The sequence below is a fragment of the Coturnix japonica genome, chromosome 19 (assembly GCF_054131305.1).
Source record: "Coturnix japonica strain WE chromosome 19, WE-NBRP24, whole genome shotgun sequence".
NCBI lineage: Eukaryota > Metazoa > Chordata > Aves > Galliformes > Phasianidae > Coturnix > Coturnix japonica.
This window is the reverse complement of record NC_140681.1, coordinates 159,041-176,701: the sequence shown is the minus strand read 5'-3', so window position 1 is coordinate 176,701 and position 17,661 is coordinate 159,041. Positions and strand designations below refer to the sequence as shown.

The 17,661-nt window shown below is 51.8% G+C and overlaps 4 protein-coding genes across 4 annotated transcripts; all 4 read left to right on the top strand.

Moving 5' to 3' along the window:
* The first annotated feature begins 3,635 nt into the window (after nucleotides 1-3,635).
* LOC146757701 (fibrous sheath-interacting protein 2-like) lies at nucleotides 3,636-5,191 on the top strand. The gene is made up of 4 exons (XM_085520575.1): nucleotides 3,636-3,689; nucleotides 4,141-4,266; nucleotides 4,803-4,964; nucleotides 5,072-5,191. Exons 1-4 carry the CDS (start codon nucleotides 3,636-3,638, stop codon nucleotides 5,183-5,185), a joined length of 456 nt encoding a protein of 151 aa, XP_085376701.1. The 3' UTR covers nucleotides 5,186-5,191.
* Nucleotides 5,192-5,576: 385 nt separating this feature from the next.
* LOC146757700 (uncharacterized) lies at nucleotides 5,577-6,782 on the top strand. The gene has a single exon (XM_085520605.1). The coding sequence runs from the start codon at nucleotides 5,577-5,579 to the stop codon at nucleotides 6,780-6,782; it is 1,206 nt and encodes a 401-aa protein (XP_085376731.1).
* A 4,305-nt stretch (nucleotides 6,783-11,087) lies between these two features.
* On the top strand, nucleotides 11,088-12,637 carry LOC146757699 (fibrous sheath-interacting protein 2-like). Its single transcript, XM_085520573.1, has 4 exons — nucleotides 11,088-11,141; nucleotides 11,593-11,718; nucleotides 12,255-12,416; nucleotides 12,524-12,637. The coding sequence occupies exons 1-4, from the start codon at nucleotides 11,088-11,090 to the stop codon at nucleotides 12,635-12,637; spliced, it is 456 nt and encodes a 151-aa protein (XP_085376699.1).
* A 341-nt stretch (nucleotides 12,638-12,978) lies between these two features.
* LOC146757698 (uncharacterized) lies at nucleotides 12,979-14,586 on the top strand. The gene has a single exon (XM_085520604.1). It carries the CDS (start codon nucleotides 13,029-13,031, stop codon nucleotides 14,232-14,234), a length of 1,206 nt encoding a protein of 401 aa, XP_085376730.1. The 5' UTR covers nucleotides 12,979-13,028; the 3' UTR covers nucleotides 14,235-14,586.
* The last annotated feature ends 3,075 nt before the right edge of the window (nucleotides 14,587-17,661 follow it).

Genomic DNA, 17,661 nt, shown 5'->3' with positions numbered 1-17,661 from the left:
CAGTGTGGCCAGCAGGAGCAGAGAGGTGATCATCCCTCTGTACTCAGCTCTGGTGAAGCCGCATCTCAAGTACTGTGTTCAGTTTTGGGCTCCTCACTACAAGAAGGACACTGAGGATGAGGTCCTCTGTAAATAGACAGGAGGAGATTCACATTCAGAAAACTTGGTCCTCATAGGGGACTTCAACCACCCTGATATCTGTGGGAGGGACAACACAGCATCGCACCAGAAATCAAAGAGGTTTCTGGAATGTGCTGATGATAACTTCCTCTTCCAAGCAGTATGGGAACCTCAAAGATCAGGTTAGGAAAGCTAAAACTCAGGCAGAACTAAATCTAGCTGGGGACAGAAAGGGGAACAGGTATATCAGTGATTAAAAAGAAGGTAAGCGAGGATGTGGGCCCTCTCTGGAAGGCAACTAGAGGCCTGCTCATGAGGAATACAGAGAGAGCTGAGGTGCTCAATGACTTCTTTGCTTCAGGCCTCACTGGCAAGTGCTCTAGGCACAGAGCCCAAACTGCAGAAAGCAACAGTAAAACTTGGAGAAGGTGGATCTGTAAGTGCTGTAAGTGAAGATCAGGTTCTAGACCATCGAAAGAATCTGAAGCTGCACAAGTCCAAGGGATCCATCCGCAGCTTCTGAGGGAACTGGTGGATGAACTTGCCAAGCTGCTGTGCATCGTATTTGAAAGGTCATGGCAGTCTGGTGAAGTTCCCACTGATCAGAAAAGGGGAAACATAACCCCCCTATTCCGGATCGGGAAAAAAGAAGATCCAGGGAACTACAGGCCAGTCAGTCTCACCTCTGTGCTTGGTAAGATCGCGGGGTAGATCCAACTGAAGGCCCTACTGCACCACACGGAAAAATAAAGACAAGGTGATTGGTGGTAATCAAAATGGTTTCACCATGGGCAAGTCAGACGTGACAAACTTGGTGGCCCATGTCAACTTCATGAAGTTCAACAAGGACAAGTGCCCTGAGTTGGGGAAATCTCAAGCACAGATAAAGGTTGGGTGGAGAATGGCTTGAGAGCAGCACCGAGGAGAAGGATTTGGGGGTCTCAGATGATTCAGCACGAGGTGGCAGTGTACGCTTGTAGCCTGAAAGGCCAAGTATATCCCAGGTTTCATCAAGAGAAGCGTGACCAGCGGGTCGAGGAGGTGATTCTGCCCCTCCGCGCTGCTCTTGTAAGACCCCACATGGAGTACTGTGTCCAGTTCTGGGGACCCCAACACAAGGACACTGAGCTGTTGGAGCAGGTCCAGATGAGGGAAATGGAGATGATCAGAGGGCTGGAGCACCTCCTCTAGAAGGACAGGCTGAGAGAGCTGGGGCTCTTCAGCCTGGAGAAGAGAAGGCTCCAGGGGGACCTTATAGCAACATCCCAGTATCTGAAGGGAGTCCATAGGAAAGCTGGGGAGGGACATTTTATAAATGCATGTAGTGACAGGATGAAGGAAAATGGTTTTAAACTGGAAGAGGGGAGATTTAGAATACATACCATGAAGAACTTTACTGTGAGGGTGGTGAAACACTGGAACAGGTTTCCCAGTGAGGCTGTGGATGCCTCACAGAATCACAGAATTGCAGGGGTTGGAAGGGACCTCTAGAGATCATCGAGTCCAACCCTCCTGCCAAAGCAGGCTCCCTACACCACGTCGCACAGCTCGGCGTCCAGTCGGATCTTGAATATCTCCGCAGAAGGAGACTCCACCACCTCCCTGGGCAGCCTGTTCCAGTGCTACGTCACCCTCACCGTAAAGAAGTTCTTGAGCACATTCCTGCGGAACATCCTATGCTGAAGTTTCATCCTATTACCCCTAGTCCTGTCCCACGCATTACTGAAAAGAGACCAGCCTCGCCACTATGGCACCCACACCTCAGGTATTTATAAACCTGGATCAAATCCCCACTCAGCCTTCTTTTCTCAAGGCTAAACAGACCCAGTTCGCTTAGTCTCTCATCATAGGGGAAATGCTCCAGGCCCTTCACCATCTTTGTGGCCCTCCGCTGGACTCTTTCCAAGAGATCCCTGTCTTTTTTGTACTGGGGAGCCCAGAACTGGACACAGGATTCCAGAGGAGGCCTCACCGGGGCAGAGCAGAGCGGGAGGATCACCTCCCTCGACCTGCTGGCCACGCTCTTTTTAATACACCCCAGGATGCCATTGGCCTTTTTGGCTACAAGGGCACACTGCTGGCTCATGGTCAATCTGTCGTCCACCAGGACGCCCAGGTCCCACTCAGCAGAGCTCCTGTCCAGCAGCTCTTCCCCCAGCCTGTACCGGTGCATGCAATTATTTCTCCCTAGGTGCAAGACTCTACACTTGCTTTTGTTAAACCTCATCCGGTTTCTTACTGCCCAGCTCTCCACCCTGTCCAGGTCCCTCTGAATGGCAGCACAGCCTTCAGGCGTGTAAGCCAGTCCTCCCAACTTTGTGTCATCACAAACTTGCTGAGGGTGGTCACTATCCCCTCATCAAGGTCGCTGATGAAGATGTTGAACAAGACCGGACCCAGCACAGACCCCTGGGGGACGCCGCTAGTTACAGGCCTCCAGCCAGATTCCGCACCACCAACGACAACCCTCTGCACTCGGCCAGTCAGCCAATTCTCGACCCACTTCACCTTCCGCTCATCTATCCCATACTTCCTCAGCTTTGTTATAACAACGTCATGGGGGACAGTATCAAAAGCCTTACAGAAATCAAGGTAGACTACATCTACCGCTCTCCCCCCGTCCACCCAGCTAGTGACATCTTCATAAAAGGCCACCGGGTTGGTCGAGAACAACCTCCCCTTGGTGAACCCATGCTGAGTACTCCTGATAACCTCCTTTTCTCCCAGTTGTCTGGAGATGGCATCCAGCACAAGCTGTTCCATCACCTTCCCTGGGACAGAGATGAGGCTGATTGGCCTATAATTACCCGGGTCTTCCTTCTTGCCCTTTTTGAAGACAGGAGTGACACTGGCCGTCCTCCAGACTTCAGGCACCTCCCCAGTTCTCCAAGACCTCTGATAGATTACAGAGAGCGGCTCAGCAACGACCTCCAGAAGCTCTCTCAGCACCTGTGGATGCACCCCATCAGGTCCCAAGGATTTATGGACCTTAATATTTCCTAGGCACTCACGGACCACCTCTTCCCTGACTAAAGGGAAATCTCCCATTCCCCACACTCTCTCATTAACCTCCAGGGCCTGGGATTCCCGAGGGAGAGCCCTTTCACTAAAGACAGAAGCAAAAAAGGCGTTCACTATTTCCACCTTCTCAGCATCCCTCCTCTCCCTGGAAGCACTCGAGGCCAGGCTGGATGCGTTGTGAGCAACCTGGTCTACAGCGAGGTGTCCCTGTCTATAGCAGGTTGGAACGGGGTGATCTTAAGGGTCCCTTCCAACACAAACCATTCTAAGATTCTAGGACAGAAAAACAGGCCAGCTCTCCCACATTGTTTCAGTGTCATTTACTTATAAAACAAGCTCTGGGACAACCCGAGAAGGTATTTGTTCCACGTGCAGCATCACCTGTGATAGAAACCAAGGAAGCCTACAGCAGGCCTCAGGACTCAGCAAGCCTTTTTGGCTCAAAGCAGGGCCAGCTGGAGCAGCTTACCACGAGTGCACCCAGAAGGGCCTCCATGCAGCTGCAGGCTTGCCGCGTGTCATTGCACGTCATTGTGATGCAACAGTGGGTGAGCGTGACATAAAGCTGCAGGCTGGAACTCCGGCTGGGGTGGCCTCAGTTCGCTGCTGCTGGAGCGAGAGGTGGTAGCGGAAGGTTGCAGCTCTCAGAGAGTTCCTACCAGGAGCCATGGAGCGCTGTGGCAGTGCTGGATTCCGAAATCCAGATGAATTTCTGAGCAGAGCGGGGAAGAGCGGAAAGGTGAGCGCTGCTACATCAAGAGAGGGCTGAGTGCAGCAGCCTGGGGTATGCAGGGCTGCTCTGGGGCTGTAGATGCTCTCCAGAGGCTGAGGGACACTTCTCCTCATGCTGGTGCTGGAGAAGGCTTGCAGGGAATCGCACCTCTCTGCACATCCCAGCATCGGGTACAGAAGTGGGGAGGGAGCTGCCAAAGGGAGCGGAGGTGGGCTGGAGAGGGGAATGGAGTGTCTGAGTGTCCAAGCATGTCTTTGTCTTTCTAGCTCCGACCCGGAGGACAGGAAGTTGGAGCAGGATGTAGCTGGCTGCTGGACCTTCCACTCGGGGTTAAAATCCCTGTGCAGCCCGGCACCAAGCTCCTCTTCGCCAGGAGAAAGCTGGGGGAAAAGGTGAGAGGAGGAGGGAAGCGTCAAAAAGGGCTCTTGTTTCCTGGGGTTGCCGCCATGCCAAGGAGGCCTTGTGGCCACCGGCTCTACTGTGGGACCTATGGCCCTTTGCCCCAACTGCATACGGGAATGAGGGGATGCTTCTGGCTCCACAGCAGGGAGACAACCAAGGGCTGGTCAATAGCAGTGCCCACCAGTCAGGAGAGGGTCTGAAAACTGGGATTTTCACACCGGATGAGCTTATCAGCAGCAGTTCCCTCACCTTATCTGGCACCAGGCAAGCAGGCAGCTGCTGGCCATGTGTTGGGATGCTGGGGCCAGGCACTCATCTGGCACAGCTAGAAATGTGGAGACCAGGCCGTTCCTGGAGGAGGGCGCAACCCTCTGCTCTCCCTCTTGGAGGACTTAGGAAAACCCAGACATGACTGTTTGGGAAAGAGGCAAGAGGCCAGCCTGTGGGTGTGAGCAGCTTGGAAGTGTCTCTGTCTCTTTGCTGCTCTCTCCTTCCCCATTCACACTCTACAACACATCTCTTCCAGCTCCACCAGCCTTCTCCTCAGTTTGACCTGAGAGATCCGTACAGTCGCAATCTGTGCACAGAGTACAACAGCCTGCATGACCCGCATCTGCGGGAGTTCCACAACCGCAAAAACAACCTGCGGAACCTGAAGAAACGGGGCTTGGTCACCGAGGATGGCGACGTAAGTTTGGCTGTTGGGCTGACCAACACGGGTCTCGTCAGGAGGGCTTTCCAGTCTGCCAGGCAGGGGCCTGACACTACAGCCATCTGTCATTGTCTCTTCTGTAGGTTGTCTGCACTCTGAAGGAGTTCAACGAGTACAGGCAGTACCTGACCAGGCTGAAGCTGGAGAAAAAGCAAGCAAAGAGGCGAGAAGAGGTAGGCAAAGCCCAGTATTGGTAGGCACGTGTCAGCAGCATGGCACTGAGGGCACGGGCTTTACTTGATGGATCTGAGGGAGATGGGGAAAGCAGAAAAGGTGAGGGACGGGCTGGTGGTCTAGGCATTGAGGCAAGGAAAGGACAGCTCAGCTCAGAGCTGAGCTAGCACAGCGTGCTGGTGTGAAGGCAGCCTGGAAAGTCGCTTGCTTACAAACAGAGCACTGTGGCAGCCGTTCTCTTCTGCCCTCATTGCAAGGCTGAAGCAGTGTGCTCTCCCTCTTCTGCGTAAAGCAACAGTACTTAGGGTGGGAAGCACTCTCTAAGACAAGACCAAGCATAAACCCTCTGTTCCCTTCCAGGATGAGCTTCTTCGGGAGATTTCCAATTTGAAGAAATCGATCCACAGACTACAGATGGCCAGGGACGAGTTCCGGCCGGGTTCTGTGGATTACAATGCGGGTTCGAAAATCAGACCCACAAAGCTTCATAAACCAGCTGGCCCCTCTCCTTCATGCCATAATCTGTCTGGACAACGCAGAAGGAATGTGGCTTTGATGGAGCATGGCCTTCAAAGAGACTCATGGAGCACAGGGCGTGCAATGAAGCTGCCTGAGAAGTCACCCAAACCTGAGTTGGGCAGGGAAGGCTCCAAACTCCCTAGAAGCATCCGTTCAGTTTCTGCCTCAACCAGTAACTCCAGAGTCCCCAGAAGCATCCAGACTGCTTCTGATTTAACAACAAAGTCCGGAGTCCCCAGAAGCATCCGTACTGCTTCTGCATCAACAACAAACTCTGGAGTCACCAGAAGCATCCAGACTGCTTCTGCCTCACCAACAAAAAACTCCGGAGTCCCCAGAAGCACCCCTACTGCTTCGGTTTCAACAACAAAGTCCGGAGTACCCAGAAGCATCCCTACTGCTTCTGCCCCAACAACAAAGTCTGGAGTCCCCAGAAGCATCCAGACTGCTTCTGTTTCAACAACAAAGTCCGGAGTCCCCAGAAGCATCCCTACTGCTTCTGCCTCACCAACAAAAAACTCCGGAGTCCCCAGAAGCATCCCTACTGCTTCTGCCCCAACAACTAACTCAAGAGTCCCCAGAAGCATCCCTACTGCTTCTGCCCCAACAACAAAGTCCGGAGTCCCCAGAAGCATCCATACTGCTTCTGTTTCAACAACAAAGTCCGGAGTCCCCAGAAGCATCCCTACTGCTTCTGCCCCAACAACTAACTCCAAACTCCCCAGAAGCATCCATACTGCTTCTGCCCCAACAACTATCTCAAGAGTCCCCAGAAGCATCCAGACAGCTTCTGCCTCAGCAACAAAACCACAGCTCCCTGGACATTGCAAATTCAGAGAGATGTCTAAAAAACAAGCAGGGAGTCTTCCAAAGGAGACTGGGACTCGGCTGAGAGAAGTAAAGGGGAAGGGGAAGGCACCGGATCCTCCTGTCTGCTCATATAAGAGGGATTCCGATGAGGACACAGAAAATGAATCCAGGATCCCCCAAAAAGTAGAGTATTTAATTGTTGATGATCTAATACCAACTAATACCTTGCAGGCAATTCCATCCCTGGCTTGGGAAGCTATAGAGATTGAAGTGAAGACAACCTGGAAGTAGAATTCATTTAAATCCAACACATTGCACCTAAGCCAAGCGCTGCTGAGTTATCTGAGTAGCAGCATTTGTCAACAGTTTCTGGCCTGGTTCGGCCCGGTTCCACGCCTAGCGGGGTGGGGGGACCTGCAGATCCAGGACCCAGGGAAGGGAAAAGGGAAAAAAAGGGAAAACAAGTAGAGAGATGGGCCAAAAACCAAACCAGTGGCAACAAATTAGTTCTAATTGGTTTAATTAATTTTAATTTCTTTAATTCGTTTTAATTTGTTTAATTAATTGACCAAAGATGATACCAAATTGCAAGATAACACACTACAGTACAATGTATCATAATTACTATCACGATTAGAATTAAAACCAATAAAAAAAATAAAATTAGAAAGTGTGTCTGAAAACTGAAGTCCTTATTCTAAAGCCGAGGTCAGAGCTGGGATCAAAAAGGAAAGGGGAGGTCAAGTGATTTACGAATGGCTTTTATCTTTTGCTCTGAACAGAAAGGGTGACAGAGCAGCAAGCAATCCTCTGGGGGATGTAGTTGTTCTCTGCTGGGGGTACATGCAGTGTTACAGGCTTGGGACAGAATGGCTGGATGACTGTGAAGAGGAAAGGGACCTGGGGCTGTTGGTCGATGCTCGGCTCAACATGAGCCCACAGTGTGCCCAGGTGGCCAAGAAGGCCAACGGCATCCTGGCCTGTATAAGAAACAGTGTGGCCAGCAGGAGCAGAGAGGTGATCATCCCTCTGTACTCAGCTCTGGTGAAGCCGCATCTCAAGTACTGTGTTCAGTTTTGGGCTCCTCACTACAAGAAGGACACTGAGGATGAGGTCCTCTGTAAATAGACAGGAGGAGATTCACATTCAGAAAACTTGGTCCTCATAGGGGACTTCAACCACCCTGATATCTGTGGGAGGGACAACACAGCATCGCACCAGAAATCAAAGAGGTTTCTGGAATGTGCTTATGATAACTTCCTCTTCCAAGCAGTATGGGAACCTCAAAGATCAGGTTAGGAAAGCTAAAACTCAGGCAGAACTAAATCTAGCTGGGGACAGAAAGGGGAACAGGTATATCAGTGATTAAAAAGAAGGTAAGCGAGGATGTGGGCCCTCTCTGGAAGGCAACTAGAGGCCTGCTCATGAGGAATACAGAGAGAGCTGAGGTGCTCAATGACTTCTTTGCTTCAGGCCTCACTGGCAAGTGCTCTAGGCACAGAGCCCAAACTGCAGAAAGCAACAGTAAAACTTGGAGAAGGTGGATCTGTAAGTGCTGTAAGTGAAGATGAGGTTCTAGACCATCGAAAGAATCTGAAGCTGCACAAGTCCAAGGGATCCATCCGCAGCTTCTGAGGGAACTGGTGGATGAACTTGCCAAGCTGCTGTGCATCGTATTTGAAAGGTCATGGCAGTCTGGTGAAGTTCCCACTGATCAGAAAAGGGGAAACATAACCCCCCTATTCCAGAACGGGAAAAAAGAAGATCCAGGGAACTACAGGCCAGTCAGTCTCACCTCTGTGCTTGGTAAGATCGCGGGGTAGATCCAACTGAAGGCCCTACTGCACCACACAGAAAAATAAAGACAAGGTGATTGGTGGTAATCAAAATGGTTTCACCATGGGCAAGTCAGACGTGACAAACTTGGTGGCCCATGTCAACTTCATGAAGTTCAACAAGGACAAGTGCCCTGAGTTGGGGAAATCTCAAGCACAGATAAAGGTTGGGTGGAGAATGGCTTGAGAGTAGCACCGAGGAGAAGGATTTGGGGGTCTCAGATGATTCAGCACGAGGTGGCAGTGTACGCTTGTAGCCTGAAAGGCCAAGTATATCCCAGGTTTCATCAAGAGAAGCGTGACCAGCGGGTCGAGGAGGTGATTCTGCCCCTCCGCGCTGCTCTTGTAAGACCCCACATGGAGTACTGCGTCCAGTTCTGGGGACCCCAACACAAGGACACTGAGCTGTTGGAGCAGGTCCAGATGAGGGAAATGGAGATGATCAGAGGGCTGGAGCACCTCCTCTAGAAGGACAGGCTGAGAGAGCTGGGGCTCTTCAGCCTGGAGAAGAGAAGGCTCCAGGGGGACCTTATAGCAACATCCCAGTATCTGAAGGGAGTCCATAGGAAAGCTGGGGAGGGACATTTTATAAATGCATGTAGTGACAGGATGAAGGAAAATGGTTTTAAACTGGAAGAGGGGAGATTTAGAATACATACCATGAAGAACTTTACTGTGAGGGTGGTGAAACACTGGAACAGGTTTCCCAGTGAGGCTGTGGATGCCTCACAGAATCACAGAATTGCAGGGGTTGGAAGGGACCTCTAGAGATCATCGAGTCCAACCCTCCTGCCAAAGCAGGCTCCCTACACCACGTTGCACAGCTCGGCGTCCAGTCGGATCTTGAATATCTCCGCAGAAGGAGACTCCACCACCTCCCTGGGCAGCCTGTTCCAGTGCTACGTCACCCTCACCGTAAAGAAGTTCTTGAGCACATTCCTGCGGAACATCCTATGCTGAAGTTTCATCCTATTACCCCTAGTCCTGTCCCACGCATTACTGAAAAGAGACCAGCCTCGCCACTATGGCACCCACACCTCAGGTATTTATAAACCTGGATCAAATCCCCACTCAGCCTTCTTTTCTCAAGGCTAAACAGACCCAGTTCGCTTAGTCTCTCATCATAGGGGAAATGCTCCAGGCCCTTCACCATCTTTGTGGCCCTCCGCTGGACTCTTTCCAAGAGATCCCTGTCTTTTTTGTACTGGGGAGCCCAGAACTGGACACAGGATTCCAGAGGAGGCCTCACCGGGGCAGAGCAGAGCGGGAGGATCACCTCCCTCGACCTGCTGGCCACGCTTTTTTTAATACACCCCAGGATGCCATTGGCCTTTTTGGCTACAAGGGCACACTGCTGGCTCATGGTCAATCTGTCGTCCACCAGGACGCCCAGATCCCACTCAGCAGAGCTCCTGTCCAGCAGCTCTTCCCCCAGCCTGTACCGGTGCATGCAATTATTTCTCCCTAGGTGCAAGACTCTACACTTGCTTTTGTTAAACCTCATCCGGTTTCTTACTGCCCAGCTCTCCACCCTGTCCAGGTCCCTCTGAATGGCAGCACAGCCTTCAGGCGTGTAAGCCAGTCCTCCCAACTTTGTGTCATCACAAACTTGCTGAGGGTGGTCACTATCCCCTCATCAAGGTCGCTGATGAAGATGTTGAACAAGACCGGACCCAGCACAGACCCCTGGGGGACGCCGCTAGTTACAGGCCTCCAGCCAGATTCCGCACCACCAACGACAACCCTCTGCACTCGGCCAGTCAGCCAATTCTCGACCCACTTCACCTTCCGCTCATCTATCCCATACTTCCTCAGCTTTGTTATAACAACGTCATGGGGGACAGTATCAAAAGCCTTACAGAAATCAAGGTAGACTACATCTACCGCTCTCCCCCCGTCCACCCAGCTAGTGACATCTTCATAAAAGGCCACCGGGTTGGTCGAGAACAACCTCCCCTTGGTGAACCCATGCTGAGTACTCCTGATAACCTCCTTTTCTCCCAGTTGTCTGGAGATGGCATCCAGCACAAGCTGTTCCATCACCTTCCCTGGGACAGAGATGAGGCTGATTGGCCTATAATTACCCGGGTCTTCCTTCTTGCCCTTTTTGAAGACAGGAGTGACACTGGCCGTCCTCCAGACTTCAGGCACCTCCCCAGTTCTCCAAGACCTCTGATAGATTACAGAGAGCGGCTCAGCAACGACCTCCAGAAGCTCTCTCAGCACCTGTGGATGCACCCCATCAGGTCCCAAGGATTTATGGACCTTAATATTTCCTAGGCACTCACGGACCACCTCTTCCCTGACTAAAGGGAAATCTCCCATTCCCCACACTCTCTCATTAACCTCCAGGGCCTGGGATTCCCGAGGGAGAGCCCTTTCACTAAAGACAGAAGCAAAAAAGGCGTTCACTATTTCCACCTTCTCAGCATCCCTCCTCTCCCTGGAAGCACTCGAGGCCAGGCTGGATGTGTTGTGAGCAACCTGGTCTACACGGGTTGATCTTAAGGGTCCCTTCCAACACAAACCATTCTAAGATTCTAGGACAGAAAAACAGGCCAGCTCTCCCACATTGTTTCAGTGTCATTTACTTATAAAACAAGCTCTGGGACAACCCGAGAAGGTATTTGTTCCACGTGCAGCATCACCTGTGATAGAAACCAAGGAAGCCTACAGCAGGCCTCAGGACTCAGCAAGCCTTTTTGGCTCAAAGCAGGGCCAGCTGGAGCAGCTTACCACGAGTGCACCCAGAAGGGCCTCCATGCAGCTGCAGGCTTGCCGCGTGTCATTGCACGTCATTGTGATGCAACAGTGGGTGAGCGTGACATAAAGCTGCAGGCTGGAACTCCGGCTGGGGTGGCCTCAGTTCGCTGCTGCTGGAGCGAGAGGTGGTAGCGGAAGGTTGCAGCTCTCAGAGAGTTCCTACCAGGAGCCATGGAGCGCTGTGGCAGTGCTGGATTCCGAAATCCAGATGAATTTCTGAGCAGAGCGGGGAAGAGCGGAAAGGTGAGCGCTGCTACATCAAGAGAGGGCTGAGTGCAGCAGCCTGGGGTATGCAGGGCTGCTCTGGGGCTGTAGATGCTCTCCAGAGGCTGAGGGACACTTCTCCTCATGCTGGTGCTGGAGAAGGCTTGCAGGGAATCGCACCTCTCTGCACATCCCAGCATCGGGTACAGAAGTGGGGAGGGAGCTGCCAAAGGGAGCGGAGGTGGGCTGGAGAGGGGAATGGAGTGTCTGAGTGTCCAAGCATGTCTTTGTCTTTCTAGCTCCGACCCGGAGGACAGGAAGTTGGAGCAGGATGTAGCTGGCTGCTGGACCTTCCACTCGGGGTTAAAATCCCTGTGCAGCCCGGCACCAAGCTCCTCTTCGCCAGGAGAAAGCTGGGGGAAAAGGTGAGAGGAGGAGGGAAGCGTCAAAAAGGGCTCTTGTTTCCTGGGGTTGCCGCCATGCCAAGGAGGCCTTGTGGCCACCGGCTCTACTGTGGGACCTATGGCCCTTTGCCCCAACTGCATACGGGAATGAGGGGATGCTTCTGGCTCCACAGCAGGGAGACCACCAAGGGCTGGTCAATAGCAGTGCCCACCAGTCAGGAGAGGGTCTGAAAACTGGGATTTTCACACCGGATGAGCTTATCAGCAGCAGTTCCCTCACCTTATCTGGCACCAGGCAAGCAGGCAGCTGCTGGCCATGTGTTGGGATGCTGGGGCCAGGCACTCATCTGGCACAGCTAGAAATGTGGAGACCAGGCCGTTCCTGGAGGAGGGCGCAACCCTCTGCTCTCCCTCTTGGAGGACTTAGGAAAACCAAGACATGACTGTTTGGGAAAGAGGCAAGAGGCCAGCCTGTGGGTGTGAGCAGCTTGGAAGTGTCTCTGTCTCTTTGCTGCTCTCTCCTTCCCCATTCACACTCTACAACACATCTCTTCCAGCTCCACCAGCCTTCTCCTCAGTTTGACCTGAGAGATCCGTACAGTCGCAATCTGTGCACAGAGTACAACAGCCTGCATGACCCGCATCTGCGGGAGTTCCACAACCGCAAAAACAACCTGCGGAACCTGAAGAAACGGGGCTTGGTCACCGAGGATGGCGACGTAAGTTTGGCTGTTGGGCTGACCAACACGGGTCTCGTCAGGAGGGCTTTCCAGTCTGCCAGGCAGGGGCCTGACACTACAGCCATCTGTCATTGTCTCTTCTGTAGGTTGTCTGCACTCTGAAGGAGTTCAACGAGTACAGGCAGTACCTGACCAGGCTGAAGCTGGAGAAAAAGCAAGCAAAGAGGCGAGAAGAGGTAGGCAAAGCCCAGTATTGGTAGGCACGTGTCAGCAGCATGGCACTGAGGGCACGGGCTTTACTTGATGGATCTGAGGGAGATGGGGAAAGCAGAAAAGGTGAGGGACGGGCTGGTGGTCTAGGCATTGAGGCAAGGAAAGGACAGCTCAGCTCAGAGCTGAGCTAGCACAGCGTGCTGGTGTGAAGGCAGCCTGGAAAGTCGCTTGCTTACAAACAGAGCACTGTGGCAGCCGTTCTCTTCTGCCCTCATTGCAAGGCTGAAGCAGTGTGCTCTCCCTCTTCTGCGTAAAGCAACAGTACTTAGGGTGGGAAGCACTCCCTAAGACAAGACCAAGCATAAACCCTCTGTTCCCTTCCAGGATGAGCTTCTTCGGGAGATTTCCAATTTGAAGAAATCGATCCACAGACTACAGATGGCCAGGGACGAGTTCCGGCCGGGTTCTGTGGATTACAATGCGGGTTCGAAAATCAGACCCACAAAGCTTCATAAACCAGCTGGCCCCTCTCCTTCATGCCATAATCTGTCTGGACAACGCAGAAGGAATGTGGCTTTGATGGAGCATGGCCTTCAAAGAGACTCATGGAGCACAGGGCGTGCAATGAAGCTGCCTGAGAAGTCACCCAAACCTGAGTTGGGCAGGGAAGGCTCCAAACTCCCTAGAAGCATCCGTTCAGTTTCTGCCTCAACCAGTAACTCCAGAGTCCCCAGAAGCATCCAGACTGCTTCTGATTTAACAACAAAGTCCGGAGTCCCCAGAAGCATCCGTACTGCTTCTGCATCAACAACAAACTCTGGAGTCCCCAGAAGCATAAAGACTGCTTCTGCCTCACCAACAAAAAACTCCGGAGTCCCCAGAAGCACCCCTACTGCTTCGGTTTCAACAACAAAGTCCGGAGTACCCAGAAGCATCCCTACTGCTTCTGCCCCAACAACAAAGTCTGGAGTCCCCAGAAGCATCCAGACTGCTTCTGTTTCAACAACAAAGTCCGGAGTCCCCAGAAGCATCCCTACTGCTTCTGCCTCACCAACAAAAAACTCCGGAGTCCCCAGAAGCATCCCTACTGCTTCTGCCCCAACAACTAACTCAAGAGTCCCCAGAAGCATCCCTACTGCTTCTGCCCCAACAACAAAGTCCGGAGTCCCCAGAAGCATCCATACTGCTTCTGTTTCAACAACAAAGTCCGGAGTCCCCAGAAGCATCCCTACTGCTTCTGCCCCAACAACTAACTCCAAACTCCCCAGAAGCATCCATACTGCTTCTGCCCCAACAACTATCTCAAGAGTCCCCAGAAGCATCCAGACAGCTTCTGCCTCAGCAACAAAACCACAGCTCCCTGGACATTGCAAATTCAGAGAGATGTCTAAAAAACAAGCAGGGAGTCTTCCAAAGGAGACTGGGACTCGGCTGAGAGAAGTAAAGGGGAAGGGGAAGGCACCGGATCCTCCTGTCTGCTCATATAAGAGGGATTCCGATGAGGACACAGAAAATGAATCCAGGATCCCCCAAAAAGTAGAGTATTTAATTGTTGATGATCTAATACCAACTAATACCTTGCAGGCAATTCCATCCCTGGCTTGGGAAGCTATAGAGATTGAAGTGAAGACAACCTGGAAGTAGAATTCATTTAAATCCAACACATTGCACCTAAGCCAAGCGCTGCTGAGTTATCTGAGTAGCAGCATTTGTCAACAGTTTCTGGCCTGGTTCGGCCCGGTTCCACGCCTAGCGGGGTGGGGGGACCTGCAGATCCAGGACCCAGGGAAGGGAAAAGGGAAAAAAAGGGAAAACAAGTAGAGAGATGGGCCAAAAACCAAACCAGTGGCAACAAATTAGTTCTAATTGGTTTAATTAATTTTAATTTCTTTAATTCGTTTTAATTTGTTTAATTAATTGACCAAAGATGATACCAAATTGCAAGATAACACACTACAGTACAATGTATCATAATTACTATCACGATTAGAATTAAAACCAATAAAAAAAATAAAATTAGAAAGTGTGTCTGAAAACTGAAGTCCTTATTCTAAAGCCGAGGTCAGAGCTGGGATCAAAAAGGAAAGGGGAGGTCAAGTGATTTACGAATGGCTTTTATCTTTTGCTCTGAACAGAAAGGGTGACAGAGCAGCAAGCAATCCTCTGGGGGATGTAGTTGTTCTCTGCTGGGGGTACATGCAGTGTTACAGGCTTGGGACAGAATGGCTGGATGACTGTGAAGAGGAAAGGGACCTGGGGCTGTTGGTCGATGCTCGGCTCAACATGAGCCCACAGTGTGCCCAGGTGGCCAAGAAGGCCAACGGCATCCTGGCCTGTATAAGAAACAGTGTGGCCAGCAGGAGCAGAGAGGTGATCATCCCTCTGTACTCAGCTCTGGTGAAGCCGCATCTCAAGTACTGTGTTCAGTTTTGGGCTCCTCACTACAAGAAGGACACTGAGGATGAGGTCCTCTGTAAATAGATAGGAGGAGATTCACATTCAGAAAACTTGGTCCTCATAGGGGACTTCAACCACCCTGATATCTGTGGGAGGGACAACACAGCATCGCACCAGAAATCAAAGAGGTTTCTGGAATGTGCTGATGATAACTTCCTCTTCCAAGCAGTATGGGAACCTCAAAGATCAGGTTAGGAAAGCTAAAACTCAGGCAGAACTAAATCTAGCTGGGGACAGAAAGGGGAACAGGTATATCAGTGATTAAAAAGAAGGTAAGCGAGGATGTGGGCCCTCTCTGGAAGGCAACTAGAGGCCTGCTCATGAGGAATACAGAGAGAGCTGAGGTGCTCAATGACTTCTTTGCTTCAGGCCTCACTGGCAAGTGCTCTAGGCACAGAGCCCAAACTGCAGAAAGCAACAGTAAAACTTGGAGAAGGTGGATCTGTAAGTGCTGTAAGTGAAGATGAGGTTCTAGACCATCGAAAGAATCTGAAGCTGCACAAGTCCAAGGGATCCATCCGCAGCTTCTGAGGGAACTGGTGGATGAACTTGCCAAGCTGCTGTGCATCGTATTTGAAAGGTCATGGCAGTCTGGTGAAGTTCCCACTGATCAGAAAAGGGGAAACATAACCCCCCTATTCCAGAACGGGAAAAAAGAAGATCCAGGGAACTACAGGCCAGTCAGTCTCACCTCTGTGCTTGGTAAGATCGCGGGGTAGATCCAACTGAAGGCCCTACTGCACCACACGGAAAAATAAAGACAAGGTGATTGGTGGTAATCAAAATGGTTTCACCATGGGCAAGTCAGACGTGACAAACTTGGTGGCCCATGTCAACTTCATGAAGTTCAACAAGGACAAGTGCCCTGAGTTGGGGAAATCTCAAGCACAGATAAAGGTTGGGTGGAGAATGGCTTGAGAGCAGCACCGAGGAGAAGGATTTGGGGGTCTCAGATGATTCAGCACGAGGTGGCAGTGTACGCTTGTGGCCTGGAAGGCCAAATATATCCCAGGTTTCATCAAGAGAAGCGTGACCAGCGAGTCGAGGAGGTGATTCTGCCCCTCCGCGCTGCTCTTGTAAGACCCCACATGGAGTACTGCGTCCAGTTCTGGGGACCCCAACACAAGGACACTGAGCTGTTGGAGCAGGTCCAGATGAGGGAAATGGAGATGATCAGAGGGCTGGAGCACCTCCTCTAGAAGGACAGGCTGAGAGAGCTGGGGCTCTTCAGCCTGGAGAAGAGAAGGCTCCAGGGGGACCTTATAGCAACATCCCAGTATCTGAAGGGAGTCCATAGGAAAGCTGGGGAGGGACATTTTATAAATGCATGTAGTGACAGGATGAAGGAAAATGGTTTTAAACTGGAAGAGGGGAGATTTAGAATACATACCATGAAGAACTTTACTGTGAGGGTGGTGAAACACTGGAACAGGTTTCCCAGTGAGGCTGTGGATGCCTCACAGAATCACAGAATTGCAGGGGTTGGAAGGGACCTCTAGAGATCATCGAGTCCAACCCTCCTGCCAAAGCAGGCTCCCTACACCACGTCGCACAGCTCGGCGTCCAGTCGGATCTTGAATATCTCCGCAGAAGGAGACTCCACCACCTCCCTGGGCAGCCTGTTCCAGTGCTACGTCACCCTCACCGTAAAGAAGTTCTTGAGCACATTCCTGCGGAACATCCTATGCTGAAGTTTCATCCTATTACCCCTAGTCCTGTCCCACGCATTACTGAAAAGAGACCAGCCTCGCCACTATGGCACCCACACCTCAGGTATTTATAAACCTGGATCAAATCCCCACTCAGCCTTCTTTTCTCAAGGCTAAACAGACCCAGTTCGCTTAGTCTCTCATCATAGGGGAAATGCTCCAGGCCCTTCACCATCTTTGTGGCCCTCCGCTGGACTCTTTCCAAGAGATCCCTGTCTTTTTTGTACTGGGGAGCCCAGAACTGGACACAGGATTCCAGAGGAGGCCTCACCGGGGCAGAGCAGAGCGGGAGGATCACCTCCCTCGACCTGCTGGCCACGCTCTTTTTAATACACCCCAGGATGCCATTGGCCTTTTTGGCTACAAGGGCACACTGCTGGCTCATGGTCAATCTGTCGTCCACCAGGACGCCCAGGTCCCACTCAGCAGAGCTCCTGTCCAGCAGCTCTTCCCCCAGCCTGTACCGGTGCATGCAATTATTTCTCCCTAGGTGCAAGACTCTACACTTGCTTTTGTTAAACCTCATCCGGTTTCTTACTGCCCAGCTCTCCACCCTGTCCAGGTCCCTCTGAATGGCAGCACAGCCTTCAGGCGTGTAAGCCAGTCCTCCCAACTTTGTGTCATCACAAACTTGCTGAGGGTGGTCACTATCCCCTCATCAAGGTCGCTGATGAAGATGTTGAACAAGACCGGACCCAGCACAGACCCCTGGGGGACGCCGCTAGTTACAGGCCTCCAGCCAGATTCCGCACCACCAACGACAACCCTCTGCACTCGGCCAGTCAGCCAATTCTCGACCCACTTCACCTTCCGCTCATCTATCCCATACTTCCTCAGCTTTGTTATAACAACGTCATGGGGGACAGTATCAAAAGCCTTACAGAAATCAAGGTAGACTACATCTA

Coding starts and splice junctions, on each gene's coding strand:
- LOC146757700 (XM_085520605.1), top strand. CDS start 5,577: ATGGCCAGGGACGAGTTCCGGCCGGGTTCTGTGGATTACAATGCGGGT.
- LOC146757699 (XM_085520573.1), top strand. CDS start 11,088: ATGCAGCTGCAGGCTTGCCGCGTGTCATTGCACGTCATTGTGATGCAA. Junction 11,142..11,592: donor TCATTGTGATGCAACAGTGG/GTGAGCGTGACA, acceptor TTGTCTTTCTAG/CTCCGACCCGGAGGACAGGA. Junction 12,417..12,523: donor TGGTCACCGAGGATGGCGAC/GTAAGTTTGGCT, acceptor TCTCTTCTGTAG/GTTGTCTGCACTCTGAAGGA.
- LOC146757701 (XM_085520575.1), top strand. CDS start 3,636: ATGCAGCTGCAGGCTTGCCGCGTGTCATTGCACGTCATTGTGATGCAA. Junction 3,690..4,140: donor TCATTGTGATGCAACAGTGG/GTGAGCGTGACA, acceptor TTGTCTTTCTAG/CTCCGACCCGGAGGACAGGA. Junction 4,267..4,802: donor GGAGAAAGCTGGGGGAAAAG/GTGAGAGGAGGA, acceptor CATCTCTTCCAG/CTCCACCAGCCTTCTCCTCA.
- LOC146757698 (XM_085520604.1), top strand. CDS start 13,029: ATGGCCAGGGACGAGTTCCGGCCGGGTTCTGTGGATTACAATGCGGGT.